Source organism: Melozone crissalis, unplaced genomic scaffold (assembly GCF_028551555.1).
Source record: "Melozone crissalis strain CALT ecotype California unplaced genomic scaffold, PUWL_Pcris_2 ptg000006l_1, whole genome shotgun sequence".
Lineage (NCBI taxonomy): Eukaryota > Metazoa > Chordata > Aves > Passeriformes > Passerellidae > Melozone > Melozone crissalis.
This window is the reverse complement of record NW_026535784.1, coordinates 18,416,637-18,440,642: the sequence shown is the minus strand read 5'-3', so window position 1 is coordinate 18,440,642 and position 24,006 is coordinate 18,416,637. Positions and strand designations below refer to the sequence as shown.

General features: G+C 39.7%; 1 protein-coding gene across 3 annotated transcripts in view; it reads left to right on the top strand.

Annotated features, from left to right (window-relative positions):
• Positions 1 to 1,500: 1,500 nt before the first annotated feature.
• Positions 1,501 to 24,006, top strand: part of ATP8A1 (ATPase phospholipid transporting 8A1) — a 103,038-nt gene continuing 80,532 nt past the window's right edge. For 2 of the 3 annotated variants that reach the window (XM_054292052.1, XM_054292043.1), the window contains exons 1-8: positions 1,501 to 1,611; positions 9,350 to 9,464; positions 10,652 to 10,751; positions 11,446 to 11,544; positions 14,569 to 14,614; positions 18,467 to 18,507; positions 19,406 to 19,479; positions 23,560 to 23,629. In XM_054292052.1, coding sequence (XP_054148027.1) covers positions 1,563 to 1,611; positions 9,350 to 9,464; positions 10,652 to 10,751; positions 11,446 to 11,544; positions 14,569 to 14,614; positions 18,467 to 18,507; positions 19,406 to 19,479; positions 23,560 to 23,629 — 594 coding nt within the window. In that variant the 5' untranslated portion in view covers positions 1,501 to 1,562. Of the gene's footprint in view, positions 1,612 to 9,349; positions 9,465 to 10,651; positions 10,752 to 11,445; positions 11,545 to 14,568; positions 14,615 to 18,466; positions 18,508 to 19,405; positions 19,480 to 22,035; positions 22,110 to 23,559; positions 23,630 to 24,006 lie in introns of all 3 variants that reach the window. The other variant, XM_054292034.1, reaches the window with a different exon arrangement.

The window sequence follows — 24,006 nt, the reverse complement described above, 5'->3', positions numbered from 1 at the left end:
TCATTAAACCCTAAGCACCAACAACATCTACATGTTTTGCTTGATCCATTTACAGAGATTAAATTTATACAATTTTATCAAATATTCACTCTGGTGCTGTCAGGAAAGACTATATATTTATATCTATATATCTATCTATCTTATTTTCTTAGAGTGGGTGTATATCCTCTATAGTGAAAACAGCAGCAATCCTACATCTGTAATCTGTGTTATGTACTTTCTTGAGGACACAATGGTGGCCTTTAGGGGACACGTCAGCCCCAAATCCTCTCAAGATTCATGAGACAACAGTAGCTTTATTCCGTTCCATCATCCTCTAGCCAGCCAGTATGCTTTATGCCCGACTGAAACAGATGCAAGACATGACTATGCCAAGCAGACCGGCCTCCACCATCCCCTTTCCTATTTTCTCCCGCATGCTGTTTTGGCTGTGGCAGCTTTTCGGGAGGCAGGGGGGCAGCATGCGGCAGGCGCACTGCTCAGCCTGTTGCCGTCACCCCAGAGTCACGCTCACAGTGAGTGCCGAAGTGAAAGTGCCGCTGCCGCTGCTGCTGCCGCTGCTGCTGCTTCAGCCGAGGCATCTGCGGCGGGGACCTCCTTCCGACAGCCCGCTGGGGAGCAGCGCTCGGAGTCATACTGACTCACGGCTGTCAAGCTGCGGCACCCTGACTGAGACTAAAAATAAAAAGTCGGGCGAGAGTTTGAAGGCTGCCTGTCAAACAGAGCGTGGCACAAACACTCTCCTCGCCTGAATGAGGGCTATGGAACAGGGTTTCAATTCCCTCTCCGGATGAACGCCTCCCGACCCCCGCCGCGCCCCTCGCTCCACATCCACCTCGCTCAGCAGCGTACGAGAGAGAGGGCGGGAGTCGGGGAGTCCGCTCTGCACATAATCACGCCTGAGCAGCTCTGCCGGCTCGCCGCCGGGCCCGCTGCCCCCCATCTCTGCCCCCCCAGCAAGGCCACCGGGCTGCGCACTCCTGGCAGGGCCCCGCTCACCCCGCCCGGCCCCCGGCACTCCCCGCCCCGTCACGGGTCCCGCCCGCCGCGGCTGCCGGAGACACCGGGCGACCTTGCCCGGGGCTTCCCCCGCCCGCCCCCAGCGCCGGGCAGCGGCCCAGGGCTCGGCGCGTTCCATTCCCCCCGCGTCACGGGGTGGGGGGCGCATCGGAAGCCCTTTCCTCGCTCCAGAGGCGGGACACACACCGCCGTAGTGCCGCTGCCCGGTTAGCCGCGGTGACCCGACAAGCCCGAGCCCGGGGAACAGGGAGATAGCGGCGGGACGCCTCGGGACAGGCAGGCGCGGGGGGAGGGCGGAGTTGGTAGGTTCCGGAGGGGGCCGGCGAGTGCGGAGCGCGGGCGCCGCGGCTGTCAGTGAGGAGCGGCGGCGCCAGCGGGGACGGGCGCAGCCGGAGAGAGGCGCTGCCTCGGGTTGCCGGAGCCGCCGCCGTCGGGACCCGCCGCCCTCACCCCGGGCCTCGCAGCGGCGCAGGGCGCGCTCCGGCGGGCGGCAGGTGCAGGGCGCGCCGCCGGAGGCAGGCGGCCGCGCCACCGCCCCGGCGATGCCGACGGTGCAGAAAACGGTGTCCGAGATCCGCTCCCGCGCAGAGGGTAAGAGCCGCCCGCCTCTCCGCGCCGGCAGGGAGCGACGGGGGAGCCCGGCCGGCGTTCCGGCGCGGAGCCGCGGCGGGGTCTGCGCCGCCTGGCCGGGAGGGGGCGGTGGGAGCCGGTGTCGCGCCGCCGCCGCGCTCCTCAGCCCCGTCTCCGGTCGTGCCGTGCGCCCCCGGTGGGGCTGCGGCGGCAGCGACCCCAGCCTGGGGCGGGAGCGCTGCCGGTGCTCTCGGGAGGCCTCGTATTTATGGTTGTCTACATCCGGTGAGCCCCGCGCAGCGTTTGCCCCTCAGCGATGGCAGCGGTGGTTTCGTTTTCCCCGGGGCGTGTGGCTGCTCGGCCCGCCGGCCCCAGGCGGCAGCGGGGGCACAGGGCCTGGGGTCCTCGGCCCGGGAATAATCCGGAATCCCTCTTTTGTGTGTGACATGTACGTGTGCGCTGACCATCAGAAATAAGCGTTTCTGATACACGGCTTGTGCCAGGAGGCTTCGGACAGCGCTGAAGTCTCGTGCCTAAGTGGATTTATTTAACCCCAGGTAACGTGTCAGCAGCTGCTTTATGAGAAGAATCGTTCCTGTGGAATTACATTACTATAAGGTGTATTTTATGCAAAAGTAACATTTGAAATCGTGGACCCCGAAGCAGTGGTGTGTTGGGGCTGCCTGTGATTTTTGGTTGCTGTAGGTAACAATAACAATGTCCCGGTAATGGCATAAGAAGTATTGAGGCAGTTCTGCTGGATTTATCCCCTTGTCTGAAAGGTTCCTTGCTTAAACCATATATCCAGTTGATTTTTTTGTTTGTTTGTTTGTTTTGTTGTGCTTTGTTTGGTATAGGTAGGCAGAAACTTCCTCCCTGTCTCTTTCTTCCTTCTTCCAAACAAAGAATATTTTATTTAACTTTTGTGCAAGGAAAAGCACAAAGAATCATAGATTAGAAGTGGGCTGTTAGATGGATGTTCTTTTGCAGTTTTACCATGTTTATGCCTTCCTCCATCAAAAGTAGGTTTGTAGGAGGTCTGGCTCTGCCTCTGCCTAGGAAATGTTAGTGGCAAAGAAAAAGGATGCATCTTTCTAAGAAGAAAGGGAGAAAGTGCATCCTTTCAGGAACACTTCTGAAATGTGTTTACAACCAGAGCAGCAGTCCTGTATACTCACAGTGATTAGTAGATGCACATAATGAGACTAGTTAAACGTCCAATTTTTCGGTGCTTAATTTCAATTCCTTTTCACTTACCCTTGTTCCAGACAATTGGTTTTCACTGCAAGCTGAGCATTGCATAAATAAATTGGGAAGATGGATGCTCTCTTTAAAATCATCTAATTCCAGAACTCTTAATGGTTATTAATGGAATAAATGTGGTGTTCCCTAAAGGTAACTGGCCATCTAAGATTTACAATTGCAATAAAAGGAAAAAAATAAAAAGTCTGGTTTATTTTTCAAGGTTGAATGACTGTGAAGCAGTTAAATACTGGGTTTAAGAAGCTTACCAAAACTACTTCCTTTAGGACTGACAGTAGGTATAAACCATCTTTTAAGAAACTTAACTTTTGCAAAATGCCATGATAGTTTTTTTATTATACCAGTTGAGTTGATTCTATATGACTCATACTGTACTTTACCATATATATAGTACTACTCAAAAAAATTTGAAATCTGTTTTCTTATTCTTATATTAATGTGACACTTAGTAATTAATTTGATCTATAGTTAGTCTTTGCTTAGATATAATTCACAGTGAAACCAACATCAATTAGTCTCTTTTTTTTCTTTTGAGATGAGTGATTCCAAGTCCAGTTACACCATACATTTAGACTACATGCTTGCCGTTTCTAAACAGCTCTTTATAAATGCTGCTGTTTTCTAAAACAGAGAACTTTTTTCTTTTTTTTTTTTTTTTAAAGAGTGTTTTCTAAAACACTGCTGTGTATTTGACAGGGACATAAAGGAACTGTCAAACCCTAGTTCTGGCAACAGCCCAAGTCTCTTAGATAAGCACTATGCCAAGTGATGATAAAGCTTCTTTCAGAGAACTTTGCCAAAGTCTTACCCCAGTGCAGAGTTGTTACTGGCAGGGTCCCTCTGTGTTCTTGGAACACTGGAAATGCTGTAATCACAAACAACAGCTTCCATGACTTCTGTCATAGTGTGGACCATTCCTTAGCCTAAGACTTGTGGGGGTCTGGCAGACAGGATTACTTGCCTTATTCTAGAATTTTTGTATTGTATCTTTGGGCTTAAAATCTGACTTTTCTCTCCTGTCACTGCAGCAACTAATTCCTACTTCAGAGACCTTTTCCATGGATCATGAACTACCTTACCAGGCTGGACTGCCTTGAACACCATCTCAGAAAGAACTAAGCTCTCTCTCACATGAAGAGAGAGTGATAATGTTATTAGAAAAAATCAAATGTTTTGCTCAGATGAAACAAACTGAATCTGATATGTCAGAAGGATGTGCACATGTAGCATTCCCAAGAAGTGGTCCACAGTTGCACAGAAGAATTGACACTACAGTCTGTAAATGATTGCAAAATAAAAATTATAGGTGTTTTAAGGTCTGTAAGCCAACATGCTACCTGCATAGAGAAAAGAATTTGAGCAAAAAGGAACTACTGATTTTGTGCCATTCTTCCAAGTCTCTGCAAATTCTTCATGGCTGATGAAGGATAACCAAGCATGTTTTAATAGGTTTAACCATGTTTTAATAGGTTTTTGTGTCTGTTATCCTCTGTTGCAAGAAATAGGTGCTGCTTACCATTCTGAAGTGGGATGTGTATCAATTAAGTCTCTCTCAAGGCACAGAAGATCTGGCCCTCTTAAACAAATGTAGGAGATTAGTGTCATGTATTCTGCAATTGCAAAACACAAGGGGGATTTTTTAGTAGTGTGGCCTACATAAAGCTTTATTAAATACAGTAACTAACTGTGGTTATTTTAGCTATATATAGCTTCACAGTTAATATATGCATCTATTAAATAATATGAAATTGGATCATTCAAGTAATTCTGTTTCTTTTGAGAGGTTCTGGGAAAGTGGAATTGTTCTTCTCAAGTCTTATTAGGGTTCTCTGAAGATTGAAGCATTAATACCTTTCTTCTGTGTGTTGGTGAAGTTCAGTGAACTGAAATAGATCATTGAGAAAGGACAGAGAGTTGAGATGCCATGATGCTGCCTACCAAAACTAGTAGGTAATAACTAGTTGTTGTTAGTGTTCTTGTACAAAATCTAGGTAAAGCTGAACTGGGGTAAAATGAGACATCTTTCACATGAAGAATATATTTTGAAATTCTGTAGTGGTCATCAGATTGCCTTCAGCAGACTATCAGTTTTTGTAGTGCCTGATGTATGCTTAGGTATTTCTGCTTATGGTCTTTAGGACTACATAACATTTTACCAGATGTAGTGATCATTATAGTCACTTGTGTCTGGGGGTTATTTGTGCCAAGTGTGTTTTGATCCCAGTGTTTCACAACAGGGAAAAATCTTGGTTTAGTTCTAGACAGGCTTGGCCATCTCAGTGGTACCAGCAGGTTCAAGCAGGTCATTTAAATTTCCTTCTGTGCTCTGAATCCTCAGGAGAACGGGCTGATGGGTCAGGTTCCCAGTGCCTGTTCTGTCACTGAAACTCTGTCATGGGTTTGCAACAAATAATTCTGAAGGCACTTTCTTTTTCATAGGGATTCCATCTTTGAACTATACCACGTGCTTCAGAAATATGAGCTAGCAAACAGACTGTTCTGGCATTGGCTGGGATAGGCTTAGTTTTCCTCATAGCAGCAGATACAGTGCTGTGTTTTGGATTTAGGCTGAGAATAATGTTGATAACACACTGATGTTTCAGCTGTTTCTGAGCAGCACTTACACTAAATCTAGGATTTGTCATCATCTCATACTGCCCTGCTAGGGAGGAGGCTGGGAGTTCAGAAGGTAAAGGAGGGGACACAGCCAGAGCAGCTGCCTGCCATGACCAAAGGGATGTCCCAGACCTTTTGGTATTATGCTGAACAGCGAAACCAAGGAGAGTTGGCCGGGGGCTGGCTGCCTGCTGCTCAGGGACTGGATGGACATTGGTCAGTGGTTGGTGAGCAATTGTGCATTACTTGTTTTGTATGTTCTTTTATCATGATTTCCCTTCTTTTTCTGTCCTATTAAGCTGTTTTTATCTCAGCTCGTGAGTTTTACATTTTTTTCTGATTCTCTGCCTCAGCACATGGGGTAGGCAAGTGAGTGACTCTGTGGTGTTTACCTGGCTCCCAGGTTAAACCACAGCACTTAGTTGTGTAAGAGGTTCTTGGCTACAGCATCAGCTTTCAAAGGTTTTGAAAGCTCTACTTAGAGAATAAAAGGGATTTTTTTTTTTACAATGAAGAAGGGTGTATTAAAATCCTTTTGGCAATTTGGTTGAGGGTTTTCTTTCCTTCCCTTTATTTCCATATTGTAGTATATGTGTATGTAACATTTCAGATTTGTAGTGAAAATGAGACTGTTTGAAGGAATGAAAACTGAAAGTCTTAAACTACCCTACCTAAAGGAAAAATCAGGGGTATGGAATTTACTGTTGTTGATTTACTAATATAGAAACTTTTTAATCAAGACTGGATTAGGAGGAGTCCCTGCAAATATTGAGTGTTTCAAGAGAGATGCTTCTTCCAAGTTTATTATTGGAATCAAAATATGGACTTCAATGGGTGCTCTTGTTGAAAGAAGCTCTAATTGGTTTGAGGACTGTTTGTTTGTTTCATTGGTTACTTATTTATTAGCAATTTGTTGTTTTTGAAGATGTTATGGGTTTTTTGCTGGGTTAGGCTGCCAAATGAGCTTGTGTGGTTCCTGAAGTGTTTTGTTGGCACCTGTAAAGTCTGTTAGGCTGGCTGTCCTTCCTCTGAAGAGACTCCTTGAGACAAATACTGATGTTTGAATGTGTCTGCCTTTCATTGGGTAAGGAAGGAAATAGAAAAATTGCAGAGGTGAATGTAGTAGTGGGGGGTTCCTGTATCATAGTAGAGTCTGTGAATTATGAATAGGAAATGGGATGAAATAAAAAGTTTCTGCTGAGCCTTTTCTCAATGTGTGGAGACTTGACCTTGCAAAGTAGTGTCTGAAATGTATTTTGAATAGGTAAGAGGCAGTGTACTGGGCCAGTGGACTGGATAATGGCTTGGGTTTTGCCTAACACCTTTGCAAGCATTTATGAAACGTGCTAGAAATAAGCATTAAGTTTTCATATACAGCCCTAATTATCCTTGACATGCTATACATTCTGATGTATTCAGTTGCATTATTATATATTTTATGGGTCATTTTCTTGTTCTCATACAGAATGAACAGTATATATTTAACAAGCAACTGTATACACACAGTATTGGTAGCAATCACCATTAGGACTTTATGGTGATTGATTTATGCTGTACCTGTTGGTATTTTACAAGCTCCAGCCTGAAGACTGCTTGGGCCTGTTGTCAGCAGTGTAGTGGCTGACTGGTTGACAAAACATTGGTGAAAAGCCTTTGGAGGGAAGAATACCTTGGTGTCCCCTTTTACAGATGAAAGTTGGGATGCAGGCTGGCACAAGATTCTTCATAGAAGAATATACAGAAAGCTCAACTTTCACTGGCTAGTGGAGCAGGTGCTGGGAATGTCAGTGAGTCTAATAAAACTATTTCAAGTTGAGCACACACAAAATGAAGAATATACTGATGCCACTTCTCTGGCTAGTGTCACAAAGAAAATCTGGGCCAAGTGAAGGAATCTCATTAACCAGTGAGACCAACCAATTGAGATTAACCAGCTTAATGGCCTTGGTTTCCAATGATCACATCCTTCCAGCTCAAGATTGGTCCATCACAATGAGCACAAAATCAAGCCAAGGTGACAGAAGGACTGGGTGAAGCAAAGCATTTGCTTTGCTGTCCCACACAATATCTGTGTTTCTAGAGACACATGGATTTGATTAATGGACCACCCAGTGGATAAAGAAATGGCTGAATGGTTGCATTCCAAGAATTGCAGTCAACAGCTCGGTGGAAAGCAGTGACAATTGGCATTCCTTAGGGGTCAGTATGGGAGCTGACTTTTTTCACATTTTGTCAGTGATTTAACAGTGAGATTGAGTGACCCCTCAGCAAGTCTGCTAACAGTGCCAGGCTGTGTGATGTGACTGACATGCTGGAGGAAGGGATGTCATCCAGAGGCACCTTGACAGTCTTTAGAGGTGGCCTGTGTGAACCTCATGAAGTTCAACAAGGCCAAGTGCGAGGTCCTACACCTGGGTCAGGGCAATCCCAAGCACAAATACAGGCTGTGTGGGCAGTTGACTGACAGCAGCCCTGAGGAGAAGGACTTGATGGTATTGGTGGACAAGAGGCTTCACAGGATTTGACAATGTGCATTTGGAACCCTGACAGCCTGCCACATCCTGGGCTGCATCAGAAGAGGCGTGACCAGCAGGTGCAGGTGTCAGCACCTCAGTGGGCAGATGGGTGCTTCTGCCCATCTTCTCTGCTCTTGTGAGACCCCACCTGGAGTACTGAATCCAGTTCTGGGGCCCCCAGCATAAGAAAGACATGGGCCTATTGAAGCAAGTCCAGAGGAGGGCCACTAAGTTAATCACAGGGCTGGAACACGTGTGTGTGAAGACAGGCTGAGGGAGTTCAGCCTGAAGGAGAGAAGGCCCAGAGGAGATCTTCTAGCAGCCTTGCAGTGTCTAAAGGAGGCCTGCAAGAAGGTTATAGAGGAACTTTTAACAAGGGCATTTATTGATAGGGCAAGGAGGAATGACCTTAAGGAGGGTAGGTTTAGATTAGATATTAGGAAGAAGATCTTTCCTATAAGTATGGTAAGGCATTGAACAAGTTGCCTGGAGAGGTTGCAGACTCTCTATCCCTGGAAGTGTTCAAGACCAGGCTGGGTGGTGTTCTGAGGAACCTGATTGACTGGAAGGTTCTCTGCCTGTGACAGGGGGGTTGGAACTACATGATCTCTAAGGTTCCTTCCAAACCAAACCATTCTGTGAATTAGCAAGGAGTCCCTGACAAAGCTCACATATAAAAAGATGAACCTACAAGAGGTCAAAGCAGCAGCAGCTGGCTGTAGTGGAGTAGAGAGAGATGGATTTAGGTGGCAAAGTCACAGCCTACCTGGGGTTTAACCTGGTGAGTGCCTTATAGATGCCATTCTTGTTCTCCTTGAGATGTAACAGCCGGAAGGTGATGACAGAGAAGGGTGGTGCCTCTAGGCTACATGCCACAGGGAACCTGGAAACAAAAGACAGAATAGGATGCAGTAAACAGTGTCTTCTCCCCTTTGGTCTCTACTGATAAGATCAGCTTTCAGGAACCCCAGGTTCCTGATGCCAGTTAGAAAGTCCAAAACAAAAGAGACTTACCTTGGTGGAGAATGATCAGTTTAGGGAACAGTGGAACAAACTGGCAATACAAGAGTCCATGAACCTAATCAGATGCAATCACGAATGCAGAGGGAGCTGGCAGGTCTCACAGTTATGCCACTCTCAGTGATCTTTGCAAGGTAAGGATGGTCTGTGGGGAGTGTAGGTTTTTAATGAGCATCTTGAATATATAAAAACGACTTTTTTGTTTTTTTAGGGGTCATTACCTGTGAGAAATGCAAATACACTGTGTTCACATCCACAATAAATGTCCTTTTTGTCTCATGAAGTGCTTTGAATCTTGTGTAAGTAAATCTATTTATATGGAAAATCATGCTGTGTTTTTACAGGCTATGAGAAGACAGAGGATGTTTCAGAGAAAACTTCCCTAGCTGATCAAGAGGAAGTGAGAACTATATTCATCAATCAGCCCCAGCTAACCAAATTCTGCAATAATCATGTCAGGTATTAACAAAAATGCCAGAGCATTGCATGCTGAATAGCAAAATTGAAAAGGTTTCATTAATTCTACTTCTGTCATTTCTCCTGGCCACCAATGACAGTCTTAGACACTGGAGGGAGGAATGAAGTGAGATGAGGAGATAAATAAGCTGTTTCAGTTACAAACGTGACCTCCTGAATTTTTAAGAATTGAATGGGGAAGATACAGCTGGTTTACAGCTGTACCATCAATGTGTCCCTAGAGGATGGATTTGTTCTTCAGGTTTCAGTTGAGTTCATCTTTGAACCTATTGCTGGCAGCTGAATGCTGATGGAGATGTACTGTACCTGAGCACAGCGTTGTTTGTGCTTTGGAAACACTTGGCTTTTTCAGTCAGCCAGTTACAAAGATGCTGTGGTTGCCTGTGAGACTAGTTTTCAGTTTCAGGCTTTAGGGACTTTGTTGACGTTTTTTTGTTTGCTTTTGATGAATTTTAAGTCATACAGTAAATACTCATAAGTAATGTGTGTTTAGATCTGATAACATCCTCACTTCTGTTGTTAAAATTCAAAGGAAATGAACAGCAGAGATACCTCTGTCCCAAGTAGGTGTATTTTCTGAAGGTAACTTTGAAAATGTGCAGAAATTTTGTAGACATTGAGAATAATGGGGGGGGGGGGATTTCCATGGCCTTGAGAAACTTTAGATGCTGTTTCTTGGTGTATAGAACTTCTCCTTCTGTCTTGTGCTTGGTTACAGAGTAGAGGGCTTTTGCAGGATACATTCATTCCCCCCTTGACAGTTTTATGCAAGGTCAAAGTAAATATGACTGACTTCAAAATAAGCTAAAATATTCTTACAGGCCTTTTGCTTTAAAGTTTTTACCATGATTGTTTTTACATATATTGTTTTAGAACCATAGAGGGTGGTGGTCTGTTCTTAAATAGATGTAAAAGGCTGACAGAGAGATGGGAGCTCAAACATTTTATGAGGACAGCTTAGCAGAGATTGTTTTGCTAGGATTGCTAGGATAAATTTGATTATATTCTTCCAGGCTAGCAAAAGCACACTTAATATTGAGTATTTATCAGTTTAGAATCAAAAAGCAAACTGTTTTGTTTGAAAGCTTCTATAACTAAAAGGGAAAGAATACATTTGAAGAAGTTTTTGTTCTATAATAATAGCATGTGTTTTTGTCTCTTCCTCTCAGCACTGCAAAGTACAACATAATCACATTCCTGCCAAGGTTCCTTTATTCCCAGTTCAGAAGAGCTGCTAATGCATTTTTTCTTTTTATTGCATTGCTTCAGGTAAGATCAACAATAGGATTCTAATGTTTTAAACTTGTTAAGACACCATTTATATTATAGACAGAGATACTGAGATACTTGAGATTGCTCTACTGTTCTTTCCAAGCTAGCTGGCCTATCAGAACAGCTGTATCATGTAGACATATCTTTAATAAAATGCTTGGGTTTGTGGCTTCCTTGCCCCTTGAAGATAACAAAATGCACAGAAATATTTTTCTGTAAAACAGGTAAAGTATAGCTGAAATCCTGTCAAAAAGACTTGTGAGAAGAAAATTCCATTTAAAAATATCTGGCATATACAGAAAACTGTTACTTGTAGTGCATTTCTTCTAGAGGGTAATGTCTAAAAACATACTGAGCTATATGAACAAAAATCTAAATTGGAAAGTTTAGTTATATTTTATAAATGCCAATTTTAATTCAGTTTGAAACAGAAAAGGAAGGTGAATATTCTGCAAACACTGAAACCTTTGGAAATAGTACCATTGAACACTGTACTGCTTAAAGTGCAGATGTTCTTTTATTGTATCAGCTGCTTCTGAATTGAAGACTATAAAGCTCTCTTGGAAATAATAAACACTGAGTTTCAGAAGTGAATTCACGTGTCTTTATTTGCACAGAAAGTACTGTTTCTTGTATTAAAAATGTTTTCAACCAGCAATGAAAAATATTTTTTTTCTCCTTTTTTTAATAGCAAATACCTGATGTATCACCAACAGGACGCTACACAACATTGGTTCCTCTCTTATTTATTTTAGCTGTAGCTGCAGTGAAGGAGATAATAGAGGATATTGTAAGTATTTAATAGCAATAGTTTGTAAATAGCTATCATATTTTTCATTTATAATATTATAAAAATGTTTCCTGGTTATCAAATCCAGATCCAAGCAGTTGATGCGCCTCTTTGTTTCTAAAGTCCCATGTATAAAATCTTCAGTTTCACTGTTGTGACTTTTCGTGGTTTTTTTAAACAAATGGGGAATAGGCCATTTCAGGTTTTTTCCTGTTGCTCCAGTCCAGTGCAATTAACTGTTTGCATTTCCTAAATGTTATAATTTTCCTGGTGCTGAGTGTGATTTGATGACTCCTGATGGCCAGAAACAGACATAGGTCCTTGTTAGGCACCTATGCTAGACTTTCCTAGGCTCTTTCTAGTCCCTGTCTGTGGTAGTGGTTGTTTTGCTTTCTTCTTGCATTGAAAGAAAACTTTAAAAGAGGTGAGACATTGTCAACACAGAAGCATCCATTCAGATTTATTTTATTTTGAGGGAAAGAAAGGAATTTCAGTCTACGTTTCACTTCATACAAAAGATGTTGGGGTTTTCTGAGTACCTTCTTGCCCTCTCTTCACTAAAACTATATGATAGAAACCTGTCTCTCTAACTTGCCTAAAATAATTTAGTCTTTTAATTGATGTCTTTTATAGCTAAAGAATTAAAGTAATCTTAATATTTACCAAATAACTCTATATACTAAGAATTTATTTATCTGTTTTTGTTTTTTTTTTGTTCTGCAGGCATGTTAGGAGGTTAAGACATTAGATATGTCATGATACAGCAGTGTCTTGTCCACTAGAGGAGTAGTGTTTCTGTTTGTGGGCTCTTCTCTTTGAGTTTTGGAAAGGGTTGCAGGTTGTGTAGTCTTTTCTTGCACACAAATAGTAAGCTGCCTGGGAGCTCCAGATTTATTGTGTTTGAGCAGAATTACAATGCATATGCAGAAACATGATCAAGGGGAAGAGTGTTGAGCTGCAAAGGAGGTTTGGGATGGAGAGTGCTTGGTCCCATGTGGCCTTTATTGATTGGTTTTCTCCTCAGTTACCTCTGTGAATGGATGGTAGACAAGATATTGGCTCTCTAGGTTGTATGAAGCTCCTGGATCACAGAGTTAAGGGGTCCTGCAAGACACAATGAGGTTTACATTAAATATTTTTCTTCTATTTGGCATTTCTAGCTTTTTCTGCCTTACAGTCAGGTTCTCCTTAAATGCCTTTGTTGCTTTCTCTTTACATAAACAAAACCCCTTGTAAAAAAAAGCCATAAAATCAATTCATGTTCTTCTAGATATTTTTAACCATTCTGCTGATAATGCTTACAGACTTACACCATCTGTCAGTGTCTAGGCAAATATAAAACTGAAGCTGCTGCTACTGTACAAAGTGTCCTTTTTAAAATTATCTCATCCAGTCGCTTTTCTTTTGTTATTTATTTCTACCATTTGCTCTTTGTAACTTGAAATATACAGTTTGGTGTGGCAGGGGAGAAAGACAGGGATCAGGTATAGTGGGTTTTGCATATACCAGCTAAATAAAGTTCTTATTACCAAATGCTACAGAGATACCTAAAACCAACACAGCTGTACAATTTTCTTGCTGAGAAAGCTGACCACTTTCTGCATAGTAAAATATTCAAAGTGTTTTCCCTTAACCATTAATTTTCATTATGTCTCAGTTTTTTTACACAGTGAAATATCTAGGATCTCCATGAATGGTGATCTTCATCTAATATTACAGCTTTTGGATGGGAACCTTGTATACTGATAATAACAAATACACTTGTCAAAATAATACTTTTAGCTCAAGAACCAAATGTTTCTCTTTCTGAAATGAAATACCAAGAAGAAAAAGATGTTAGCAGAAGATACTATTCATACACAGCATGTGTTTTCCATATATGGTTCAAAGGTGCTAGCAGGATTTGTGACATGCAGTGTTAGATTGTCAACTGGTTCCAATAATTTTCACCTGTCACACCTCAGAAAGCACTGGATATTCACCTTTTCAAAATGGAGGAGATTCACCCTGTGGGCAAATAGACATCTGCTATGGTCAAGTTAGGCTTTCCCTTTGATCAAAGGTTATTTGTCTGTACAGTCAGCCATCTTTTTGAAAGGAGAATCTGCTGGTTATCTATGAAAATCTAGGAAAAATAATATTTCAATTTTGCAAAGTTACGAGGTGACCTTTTAAGAGCTGCTAGCTCAGAGTCAAATCAACATTTTATTGGCAATAAATCACTCAAGTATCTTGACCTATTTTTCTTCCATTTTACAAGATTGCTTCTGATTTTGTTTGTATCACAAAGGCATGAATTCTGAACATCTGTTTAAAAAGTGTACCTAAATCAGTTAATTCTACTTAAATTATTTTTTATAAAATGTATTCCTGCTCAGGAAAAACTGAGTTCGTGAATCCTAAATAGTGTGTTTAAACTATTACTCTCCTAAGCTTTTTGTGTCTGAATTTGGTCATACCTTGAAAATGCTGGCTGTTAGTAGCTGTATCAAAAGATTACTGTCAAAAGATGTCTCTTAGCTATATTAAAACTGAGGGCATCATTGCCTCTTTGGGGGTGTGCTGTTGATTTTTTGTTTGTTTGTCTGTTGCTGTTGTTGAAGTCTGCAGGCAGCTTTGTAGAAGTGGAGTCATTATGTTTACACAGGCATTGCCTGACTTCAGGTGTCTGTATGAGACCCTCAGATGAAGAATTGTTCCATGATCTTTGCTGTGGTGGAGTCATCTCCCAGTTCCAGGAAAGGACAAAGTTACAGCATTGAAATGCACCAGTTCCTTATGTAAGGAACTTGTCCAGATAGAGATTGCCCACATGAAAGGATATTTTAGTACAGTACAATTAGCCTGGAACTGGATGTGACTTTCCTGCATAACTATGCAAGTAATTAATAGTCCTGTTTAAATACTTGTGTGGTTTAGTGAATAGATGAGTAGGAGGGGCTAATAGATGGGTTTTTTGTTAGAAGTATGAAAGCTTTATCTTATCAACAAAAGTCTTTAACCACTCTGCATTTTTTAATTTAGAAAAGACATAAAGCTGATAATGCGGTGAACAAGAAACAAACTCAAGGTAAGAAATTTTTTAATCTTTTTAGGGGGGTTGTTGAATTTTTGCACATGGTAGTAATACAACTCAAACTGCTGACATAATTGAGTGGGAAATCACATGTGCAGATTACTTCAACATTTCTAAGGTAAACAGTTGAACTAATTAATAATTTGCAGTGATGTTATCCCTACAAAATAGAATATGTTCTAGATTAAGGTTGTATGGTTCCTAAGAAACTTGAGCATTTATTCATTTAGCACAGGTGATGATATCACTATTAGAAGATTGTAATCACCTGTATATTTAATGGACCTACATTATATTTGTACTCAGAAATGCAGACTTTTAATTGTAATTTTTTTTCAGCCAGCAATAGGAAGAAAGAATCATATAAATAGAACTGTCTTTCTATGCTGCTTCAAAACTGTGGATAAACACTAATGGAGTTATTTTGGATTTGATTTGTTGGGTTTTTTATTAAATCAATCCCTAACCAAAATATTGGCATGTAGTTTTTTTAATAGATTTTGATAAAATATAAAACTGGGATTATTTTAGCTCAGAAAGTGAGGGAGATATTAGTATATCCTGAACATGTTTGTCAGGTAGTATGTCAAAATTTAGGTTCCTGCTTTGCTGCTCTTCAACTTTTCATGTTACTTGTTCTGAGGTAGACCTCTCTTGATGGAATCAATCCTGTTTTTATAAACAGGAGGAGGAATGAGTGTCATGTGAATTTGATTCCAGAGAATACGAAAAATACCACAAAGAGAAAAATCTTACATGGAATCCTTTTAAATATATAATAAAAATAATGATTATTTTTTTAGGGAGAAATGTAGTCATCACTTAAAAATTTGTGTAGCACTGCTTAATACTGGAAACATAAATCTTAAAGCCTACCTAAATTGTATGTAAAATTTAGGGAGGCTTGGATAGCAGGATAGCTTAGGAAATTACTGAGCATGTAGAAACTACTGAGCTCAATAGCAGGTATGGAGAGATTAGGGTGAGGAAACAAAACTGTTGACTGAAATCAGAGAAACAGAAATCTCCAGAGGCCTGGAGAAACAGATAATCTATAAGTAATACATAGAAAGCAAAGGAAGACTTAATATTGACATCCAAAATTCTTTCATCAACCACTCATAGCTTTTGAGATTAGAAACAGTTTTGGTTGCAGTGAAATCTTAAAATGCCTTTTCAATTTTTCTTTTTGTCCACAGTATACAAAGTTTTAATAAAAGGCTTGTTTTACTCTATTTTCTGACTCTTCTTCTTGATTACCTCTCATCAGGGTCTTTGGTAACTGTTCCTAGAATTCCTGAGTGTTCCATGCGTGCAGAAGAGTATCTGGGAAGTTAAATGTGTGATGAGGATAAAGAAAATTCTGCTCACACTGAGAAACACATTTCTTAAGCTCATGCAGGATTCACATATGTGCAGCATTGATCCTAGCATCCTGACAAATCAATTTTTAAATATATTGTCAAGTACAATCTATTGTCATAGCAATAATTGAAAAGTTAATCAGTATGGTACTCTCTTACTTTGTTTACGTGCATTCAGCAGTTCTGTGCCCCTGGAAAGCAGCGATATGCATAGTACATTGTATGTGCAGCTCCACCTTTGGTTGCCTTTTAAACACAGAGAATTGTTAGTGAAATGACTGAGCACATGTAGATTCTGTATATGGGTCCCCATTCAACTCTCTGTTCCTTAATGATGATCTGTATCTCAGTCAGCTATTAGTAATTAACTTTCTAAAAGTTTACTATAAAAAAACCTTTTGCAAAAGATTTGGATGTATTAGGCAGCATTGGGGATAATTTTTTGTTGCCTCTGGCTGCATACGTGTGATAGAGGGGGACACCATCAGATAGTCTGATAGGATGAAATCTGCATTTCTGTAGTTTGGTGAAGCAGCCTTCTGTAGGGCAGATGGAAAATGCTTTTGAAAATTAGTTGTTTGAGAAAGCTGAAAAGTGGGAGATACAAATGAAAAAGGGTGCAGAAGACTTTATGGTGCTAGTTCTCTAACCATTATATAAAAGCTGCATAACAACATCACTTTTCTTTTTGTTCTCATAAGAAAATGGATTTAACTGAATGTTAGTGTGTGTTAATTGTCCTTAAAAGCTTACCCAATCAAAGGTTAGGGTTGGAGTACTCTTGAGATTTCAGGTGGCTCAGCATGTTTTCATGAGTCTGACTCGTCTGTTTTTGAGCTGATTTTAACCAGTTAAACCAGAAAGAAACAAATCCAGAAAGAAAAAATGATAGTGTCCTTCCATGGGGTGGATAAACTGGCTCATCAAAGGGCCCAGCAAACCCTGGAGGCAGCATGCACAAAGCAGTGAGAGCAAGCACTTTGGCATGGGGTAATGGCAGGACAGGACCTTCCCTCTGCAGGCAGAATCCCCCTCTTACAAAGCCCCTGGCCACATCTGGTGACATACTTATATTTCAGACCTGCAGACTCCAGTGGCAGTTATTAAACTGTAACTGTTTGTGAAAAGTAGTTGTCTGGACAGCGGCAAGGTATATTTTTAATTCTTGTCAGTTCTTTCATCTGATTGGTGCCATGGCCCCATCAGTATTGCTGTATTGTAAGCTGTGTTGCTGACACAAGGGGATGGAAGTAGGTAATTGGCATCACAATTATCAAAGGTCTTGGATTCCTTAGGACAGTGTTACAACCAGTCCTCATGCTGAATCTATAGTTTTACCAGTGGAGGGAAATTGTTTGTCAAAATAAATTTTGTATAATGATCAGCTGCTTGGTGAGGCAGTCTTTAAAATATCTTGCTTGCTGTCAGAAAGGGAGACTGCCCCATCTGCCATTTCCCTGAGCATATCAACACTAATAAATTTGGGGAAGGAAGGGGAAGACTTACTAAGCAGGTTAAGTAATGATTGCAGATATCATTAAGATTCACAAGAAGAGGAGTCTTGGACAGAGCCTCCAAGAAGACTTAAATGTAAAGGCCATGTGTAGTCCCAGATTTTGATCCACTGTTTTGAAGTCAGCATACTCTTGTGTAAGAATTTGATCCTGATTGGGAACTGAAGCTTCCTGATGGTTTGAAAGCCAGAAAACACAGTGAAAGGGTGCAATCCCTTAAAGTTATCTGAGTATTGATACATAGCAATGTTTCTTTTTCTTTTTGCACGTCCATCTTCAGTAACTGGGGCTAAAGAACCATTATCTTTGTTATTCTCTGAAAATACAATCTTGGCAATTAACTGGCAACAAGGCATGGGTTTTGTATCATAATAGTAACACGTAAAACTAGAATAGTGGAATGTGGTTAAAATATTAATTGTTACTACCAGGGAAAAACTATACTAAATACTACTCTAAATAGCATGGGGTATTTTCAGGATATTTGTGGAGGAGGTGACTGTAGGGATCCTTAAGTTCTCTGATATCCCAAAACCAACAGAGGAGATAAACTGTAGTGAGCCTCCTGGCACTTCTAATGAAAACTGAATATATTCCTCTCACCACCCCCCCCCCCCCCCCCCATAATTTCAAAACTTTTTAACTTCAGAACTTTTTATTCCAATTACTGATTTGTTTTGGAAAACACATTATCATAAAATCTATATGAGATTTATTTGATTCTCAAGTCCTGTAAAATCTTCTCATTGACTTTGTAATAAGATTCAATGGCACAAAAACTATTATCAAGAATACGTGCTGTATATTTGAAATGCTTGATCTGAATTCATAGAAACAAGGCATGCTCTAAAATATTATGTAAATCAGATGTGTCTGAATGGCTTTTCATAAGGAATATAGCATATACCTGTAAACTGCAGTTAGATTGTACGACTGGAAAATTCTTTATTTTTTTCCTTTTCTTTTAGTACTACGAAATGGTGCATGGGAGATTGTCCACTGGGAAAAGGTGTGTGTCTGTATTGGTCACTTTTAGAGCATAATGCATATTTAATATTTGTTTTATTTCTCCATGTAATTTTAATGATAAAAAATAACTGATGTTATGGGAAATGTATAATCTCCTGCATTTTATTTTTTCTTTTTTGATGTTTGTCTCTCAAAACGTACTTTGAAGTAAAGTCAGTTTTGATGGCATGAGTTCAAGCTGGTCAAGGTCAGTGGGAATAAGCTGAATAATATGATGGCTGAGGCAAAATCACTCACTTCCTTAGTATAATGTGGTTTCCCAAGGCAGAAACTTCTGTATGGAAACTAGTTACTTCCTGTATTTGTTGAACTTCATCGGCTTAAATCATGAGACCTTTAAAGGTGTATACACAGTGGTACCACAAGCAGGGACTCTTAAAGGTATCTTTCAAGAACTAAATGTTATGCTATCATCTAGTCACTTCGTTTTAATGGTTTCCATACGTGAAAACTTGAAGAAAATTTGATCCACCATAATTTGGAGGCAAGGTTCAGATGAAATTGGCTTATACCTTTGAAGAAGCAAGGATATAGTGTGATGCAACCAAGCTGTGGTCTTGGGTCAGAATAATTTCTTCTTTCATTCAAATTCAGTCTTTCAGTAAAGTGTTTTACAAAACCGGCAAAATTAATGACATGCATGGAGAAGGCTATTAAAGATAAGCCTTATTTAGCTAATTAGGCTTACTAAAGATTAGATTTCCTAAGAGTTGCAGTAACTTTTGGCAGAACTCCAGCTGTACAATCTAACTTCTCTAAGTGTGTGAGTTTCTAACAGTCTTGCTAGCAAATTCAGCAGGTAAATATTTACTGTGCTTAAAACAAGGGTATAATACATTTTGTTTGAGACCATTAACCAATTCCCAGTTTTCTTTCAGGTAGATGTTGGAGATATAGTTATAATAAAAGGCAAAGAGTATATACCTGCTGACACTGTACTGCTCTCATCAAGGTAGAGATGCCCACTGATACTTATAGTGTAGAGGCTGGTTTCTCTACCCTGCATTTATTTATTTATTTGTGATTGCTCCAAGGAAATAAAGAATAAACAAAAGAGCTGCTGTTCTGAAGTGTAGTCTTGTGTTCATTTGGTCATTTGTCATTTAAAGCAATGGGGTTTTTTTTCAACTGTGAAAATTGCAGTTTTGAAATTACACAGGCATTCAATTTACTCCTAAGAAAAATGTAGTATGTTAATTTTGTTGCTGAATATAATACAAAAAAGACTGGTTCTCTGTCTAAAAATTGGACCTCAACTGCCATATTTAGCCATATTGGCTTTTTCATATGTACCCAACAAATTTCATCCCATAAGTAAATTGAAATTGATGTATTGCAGGGAACAGAAATGGTTTCTAAATTATATAGTCTGCAGTTTGATAATTGAATCACGGAAAAAAGTGAACATGATATGTGAATCATCAAATTAGTACTTATCTGAACACTCACTTTATTATCTAATATATATATTATGAATAATGTAATCAGTTGCAAGCAAGACTTAATTTTTAGTATGTCATGCTGTGACCCTTTTTACATGGACAATCACAGATTGTTTATCATCATTTCCTTGGACAGTTTTATTTAAGAAATCCACATCTTAAGTGGGAGATGCACGTTTTTCAACATCTATTTGATCAGGTCAACAGACAACATATTCTAAGAATCCTTTTTAATGGATTTTACCTAAATGTGACTGTATTGTAATTTATTTTTTTTTTTCTGGCACAAGCAGAAATGTTGTGTGTATGACTATGATTTAGGTATGAACCCTCTGTGACCCCACTGAAGTTAATTAATCTACTTATGCCTACAATTAATGAAGTTAGGATCTTATGCATTTCTGTTGACAGACTGTGATGTAGAGTAGTACATTGTTTCTCTGTCTTCCATTACATCTCAAAATTAAGTGCAGCTGTTTCTAAAACACCTCATAAATTATTATCAAGTGTAAAGTAGATCCCAGAAAATACTGTAAATTTCCCTCATATTCTGTCTTCAGTACAAGTGTTATTCATAACTTAGCTTGTGTTGAGTGTCCTCTGTAAACCTTTTACTTCTGTACATTGAGAAGCATTTACAAATTCTCCACCAAGGTCTTTCCTTCTCCAGCAAGAACTTTGCAGGCAATACACCAAGCAACAAGGACACTTTTTCTACTGGCCTGATAATAGCTTCTGTCATGCTAACCATAGTGTCTTGCAGGTGGAAGAAATTACATCATCTCAGAGCAGCTTCTTCATAATCTTCCTGAGTAATCCCTTAAATTTTAGTCTGTTCCTAGATGTCTTCATGGTTTTGCCCTTTCCGATTTAGAGGACATTGCATCACAGCTGTGGTCTACACAGGAAAATACCAACTGCCTGAAAAGCCTACTTTGCAATCCTTGTACCCCTAAAGGAATCCTGTATCATGAGTTGACAGTGAAAATAATAGTTAGCTGCTACAGAACTTGTTCAGGACTGTTTCCACTTTGTTAAACCCCTCTTTAGTGCCCTTATTAGAGCACACTATGTGTGTCCAACTATGTGTGTCCAACTGTTACATTGAATTTTCCTGTCAGCTTTTCTTCCAGGATCCAGTTTGCAGTGGGGGCTCTTTGAATCACAATTGCTTTTCTAGGCCCAGTGCAGGCATTTCTTCCAGCTAAAACATCTTCCCTAGTTACTTTACTAGGATCCTGTTCCAGCCTTATTTCCAGGAGAGAGCCCTGTACTACTACATGACCTCTAATTCTCCCTGCATACTGGCACGTGCTCTCCTCCATCTCTTATCTCCATGTGGCCGTGTTTCTTCTGGAAGACTCTCATCAATTTTGCTTTCAGGTCTTTATTGATGCCTAGCTACACTTTAGGTTCCAAAAGGAATGTGAGTCTGTGGGCCTGGTTTTAATTCACACTAATAATACTGGATTTTTTTTACCAGCAATAGCAGTTTCTGGATAAAAAGAGGATCTTAATTATTTTAGGAACTATAATCTCTTACAGTGAAGGACATAAACCTCTGAGATTTAAATCTGTATGGTTCTTGCTAGTTCAGTGTACACTGAAACTTGCAAAACTGGAAAAAATACAAAATAATTTTCAGCATGTCTACATAGAAAAGGTAGTTGTTACCTGGCTCTTCAGAAAAGCTGGTGAAAAATTGATTGTTGTGGCTTTTCTTTTCTTAATTGATGTATGGAGTGGCTGGAAACTTGGTGAGTTGAGAAATAAGCATAACACTTTTTTATGTTTACATACAATGTCAGTGTGTTCTGCAGCTTAAAGTTTGTGCCTTACAGTAAAATAAACCACTTGAGTAAAAATGAAAGTGTAGCTCTTTTCTTTTTGACCTGATTAAAATAGATTTTGAAAAAATTGTCATCAGACATTTTAATTAACATGTATTGTTTGAATAATAATTTCAAACTCTGTCTTTTTGTCTTTGTTCATTTGTTTTGTTTTGTTGGTTTTTTTCCTCTGTCACTTATTTTTCTGTTCTAATCATTTCAAACTGGGATGTGTAGGTGGCAGTAGGGGAAGTAGTGAAAGTGACCAATGGGGAACATCTCCCAGCTGATCTCATCAGTCTGTCATCAAGGTTAGAATAAAGTAGTTGCACAGGATATGTGTATGTGGGTCCTCATATACCAAATATGAATAACACTGCCATGTTGATAATCTTTGCTTTGCTATTCACCTTTCTCCAATAAAATCTACATATTTATAAAATTAGAAAGGGTACTTTTTTCAAATATAGATAATTAAAGTGAAAATATGCAATAACACATTAAGAAGTTAAAATTGTTTCACTCCTCTTGGTATTTACACTACCCCCATGGAATTCTATCAAACAAGTTGTCATTGAATAAACACAGTTAAACACCAGGTTAAATATATGTTTAAGAGGAATATACATGTTGCTACCAACTTGCTGTTTTCAGCAAAGAATATAATTTAACATTGGTAGGACTGGTAGAGGACCCTCTGCACAAACTTGGATGTTGCACAATCTCTGCTGCATGTGGTGGCAAAAGCAGCATTGTTCTTGTGTACTGTGACAAAATGCATGTTTCTTAGACATGTCAGCTTTATGCTATTGTCTGCACTCTTACCACACTTTGTTTTTTCCCTAACCAATCAATGGGCCTGCCTTGATCTAAGAGTAACTTACTTTGGAGGTCACTGTAATCTGCTGCACTTCTTGCAATTAAGCATGTGTCTCACTTGAAATGTCTTTGCTGCCTTAGTTTGTTTTAAAAGTGCTTTACAAAAATACTGTTTGGTTTTTATTGTTAACTAGTAAAAATATTAGAATTGTGAAAATGTCTTACACAGGTGGTTCCATCCAAGCAGGCTAAATAAAAGTTGTTTATATTTTTAGAGAAGTTTGCCAAGAATAAAACACTAACCTGAATGTACCTTATTATAATTCTTGACATTTTCATGCTTGTACTTTGAAAAATTGTGTTAAAATAACCTACTTAACATTATCTTTAACATATCCAAATAATTTAAAATTAAGTCACTTATGTGTAGCCACTTTTCCATTAATAAAAGAAATTTTAAAAAAAATTGATGCTCGAATTTCATGCTAGAATGAAGGAAAACTCTAGAAGCATTGAAGTGGTGTAGAGACTAAACCTTTTTTCTTTTAAGTGTTGCAGTGGTTTTATGATTTATTTGATCCTTTTCAGAATCAAAGCTCTCTTTCTGTCTTGTTTCTGTCTTAAACTCTTGCTGCCTGCTCTAGTAAGCACTACAAATGCACTGCACTGTGCCATATCATAATCTCATGTGTAAAGACAGAACACTTCTGCTGTGTACTGTGATTTTATTACTGGTTCCTTTAAGAAAAGGGGCTTTAGCAAACTTCTCTGAAAATGTAAAGTAGTGTTAGTTTTTATAGCTTTGGCTGTAAGTTTCTCTGGTTTTGAAGATTTGATAAGACAAACCTGTATTACAATAAATAAGTATTACAAGATTAAAGGAAGTTAATGGATTCTACCCCCATTATAATTTTGAATTCAGGACTTTTTTTCTCTTAATAGTGAACCACAAGCCATGTGCTACATTGAAACATCTAACTTAGATGGTGAGACTAACTTAAAAATTCGACAGGTAGGAATTTCATTTCTGGGAATATTGCTAATATTATTTCTGTCTATTAATGCTTATAAAAATATTCTATTACAATGATAGATGTTCTAGAAGACTGAAGTTTTAGGGGTTTGAATAAAAAACTATAGAGTATTGGCATCATAAAAGTGGAGGAATGAGTGGTTACTTCTAAGTCATTCTTTGTGCTTTGTTTTAGGGTTTTTCTTTGGGAGAATAGGTAGAAACAGAAGTGGTTTGGGCATTGGCTTTGTTTCTAGAGAGCAGATGACAGGGCAGAGGCCCTGCAGAAAGCAGCTGATGGGGCCAGTTTTGTCCTTCAGGGACTGATAGGGAATAGCAGATTTTGACTGAGTGTGCTGTCGCTGTGCAGGGACATT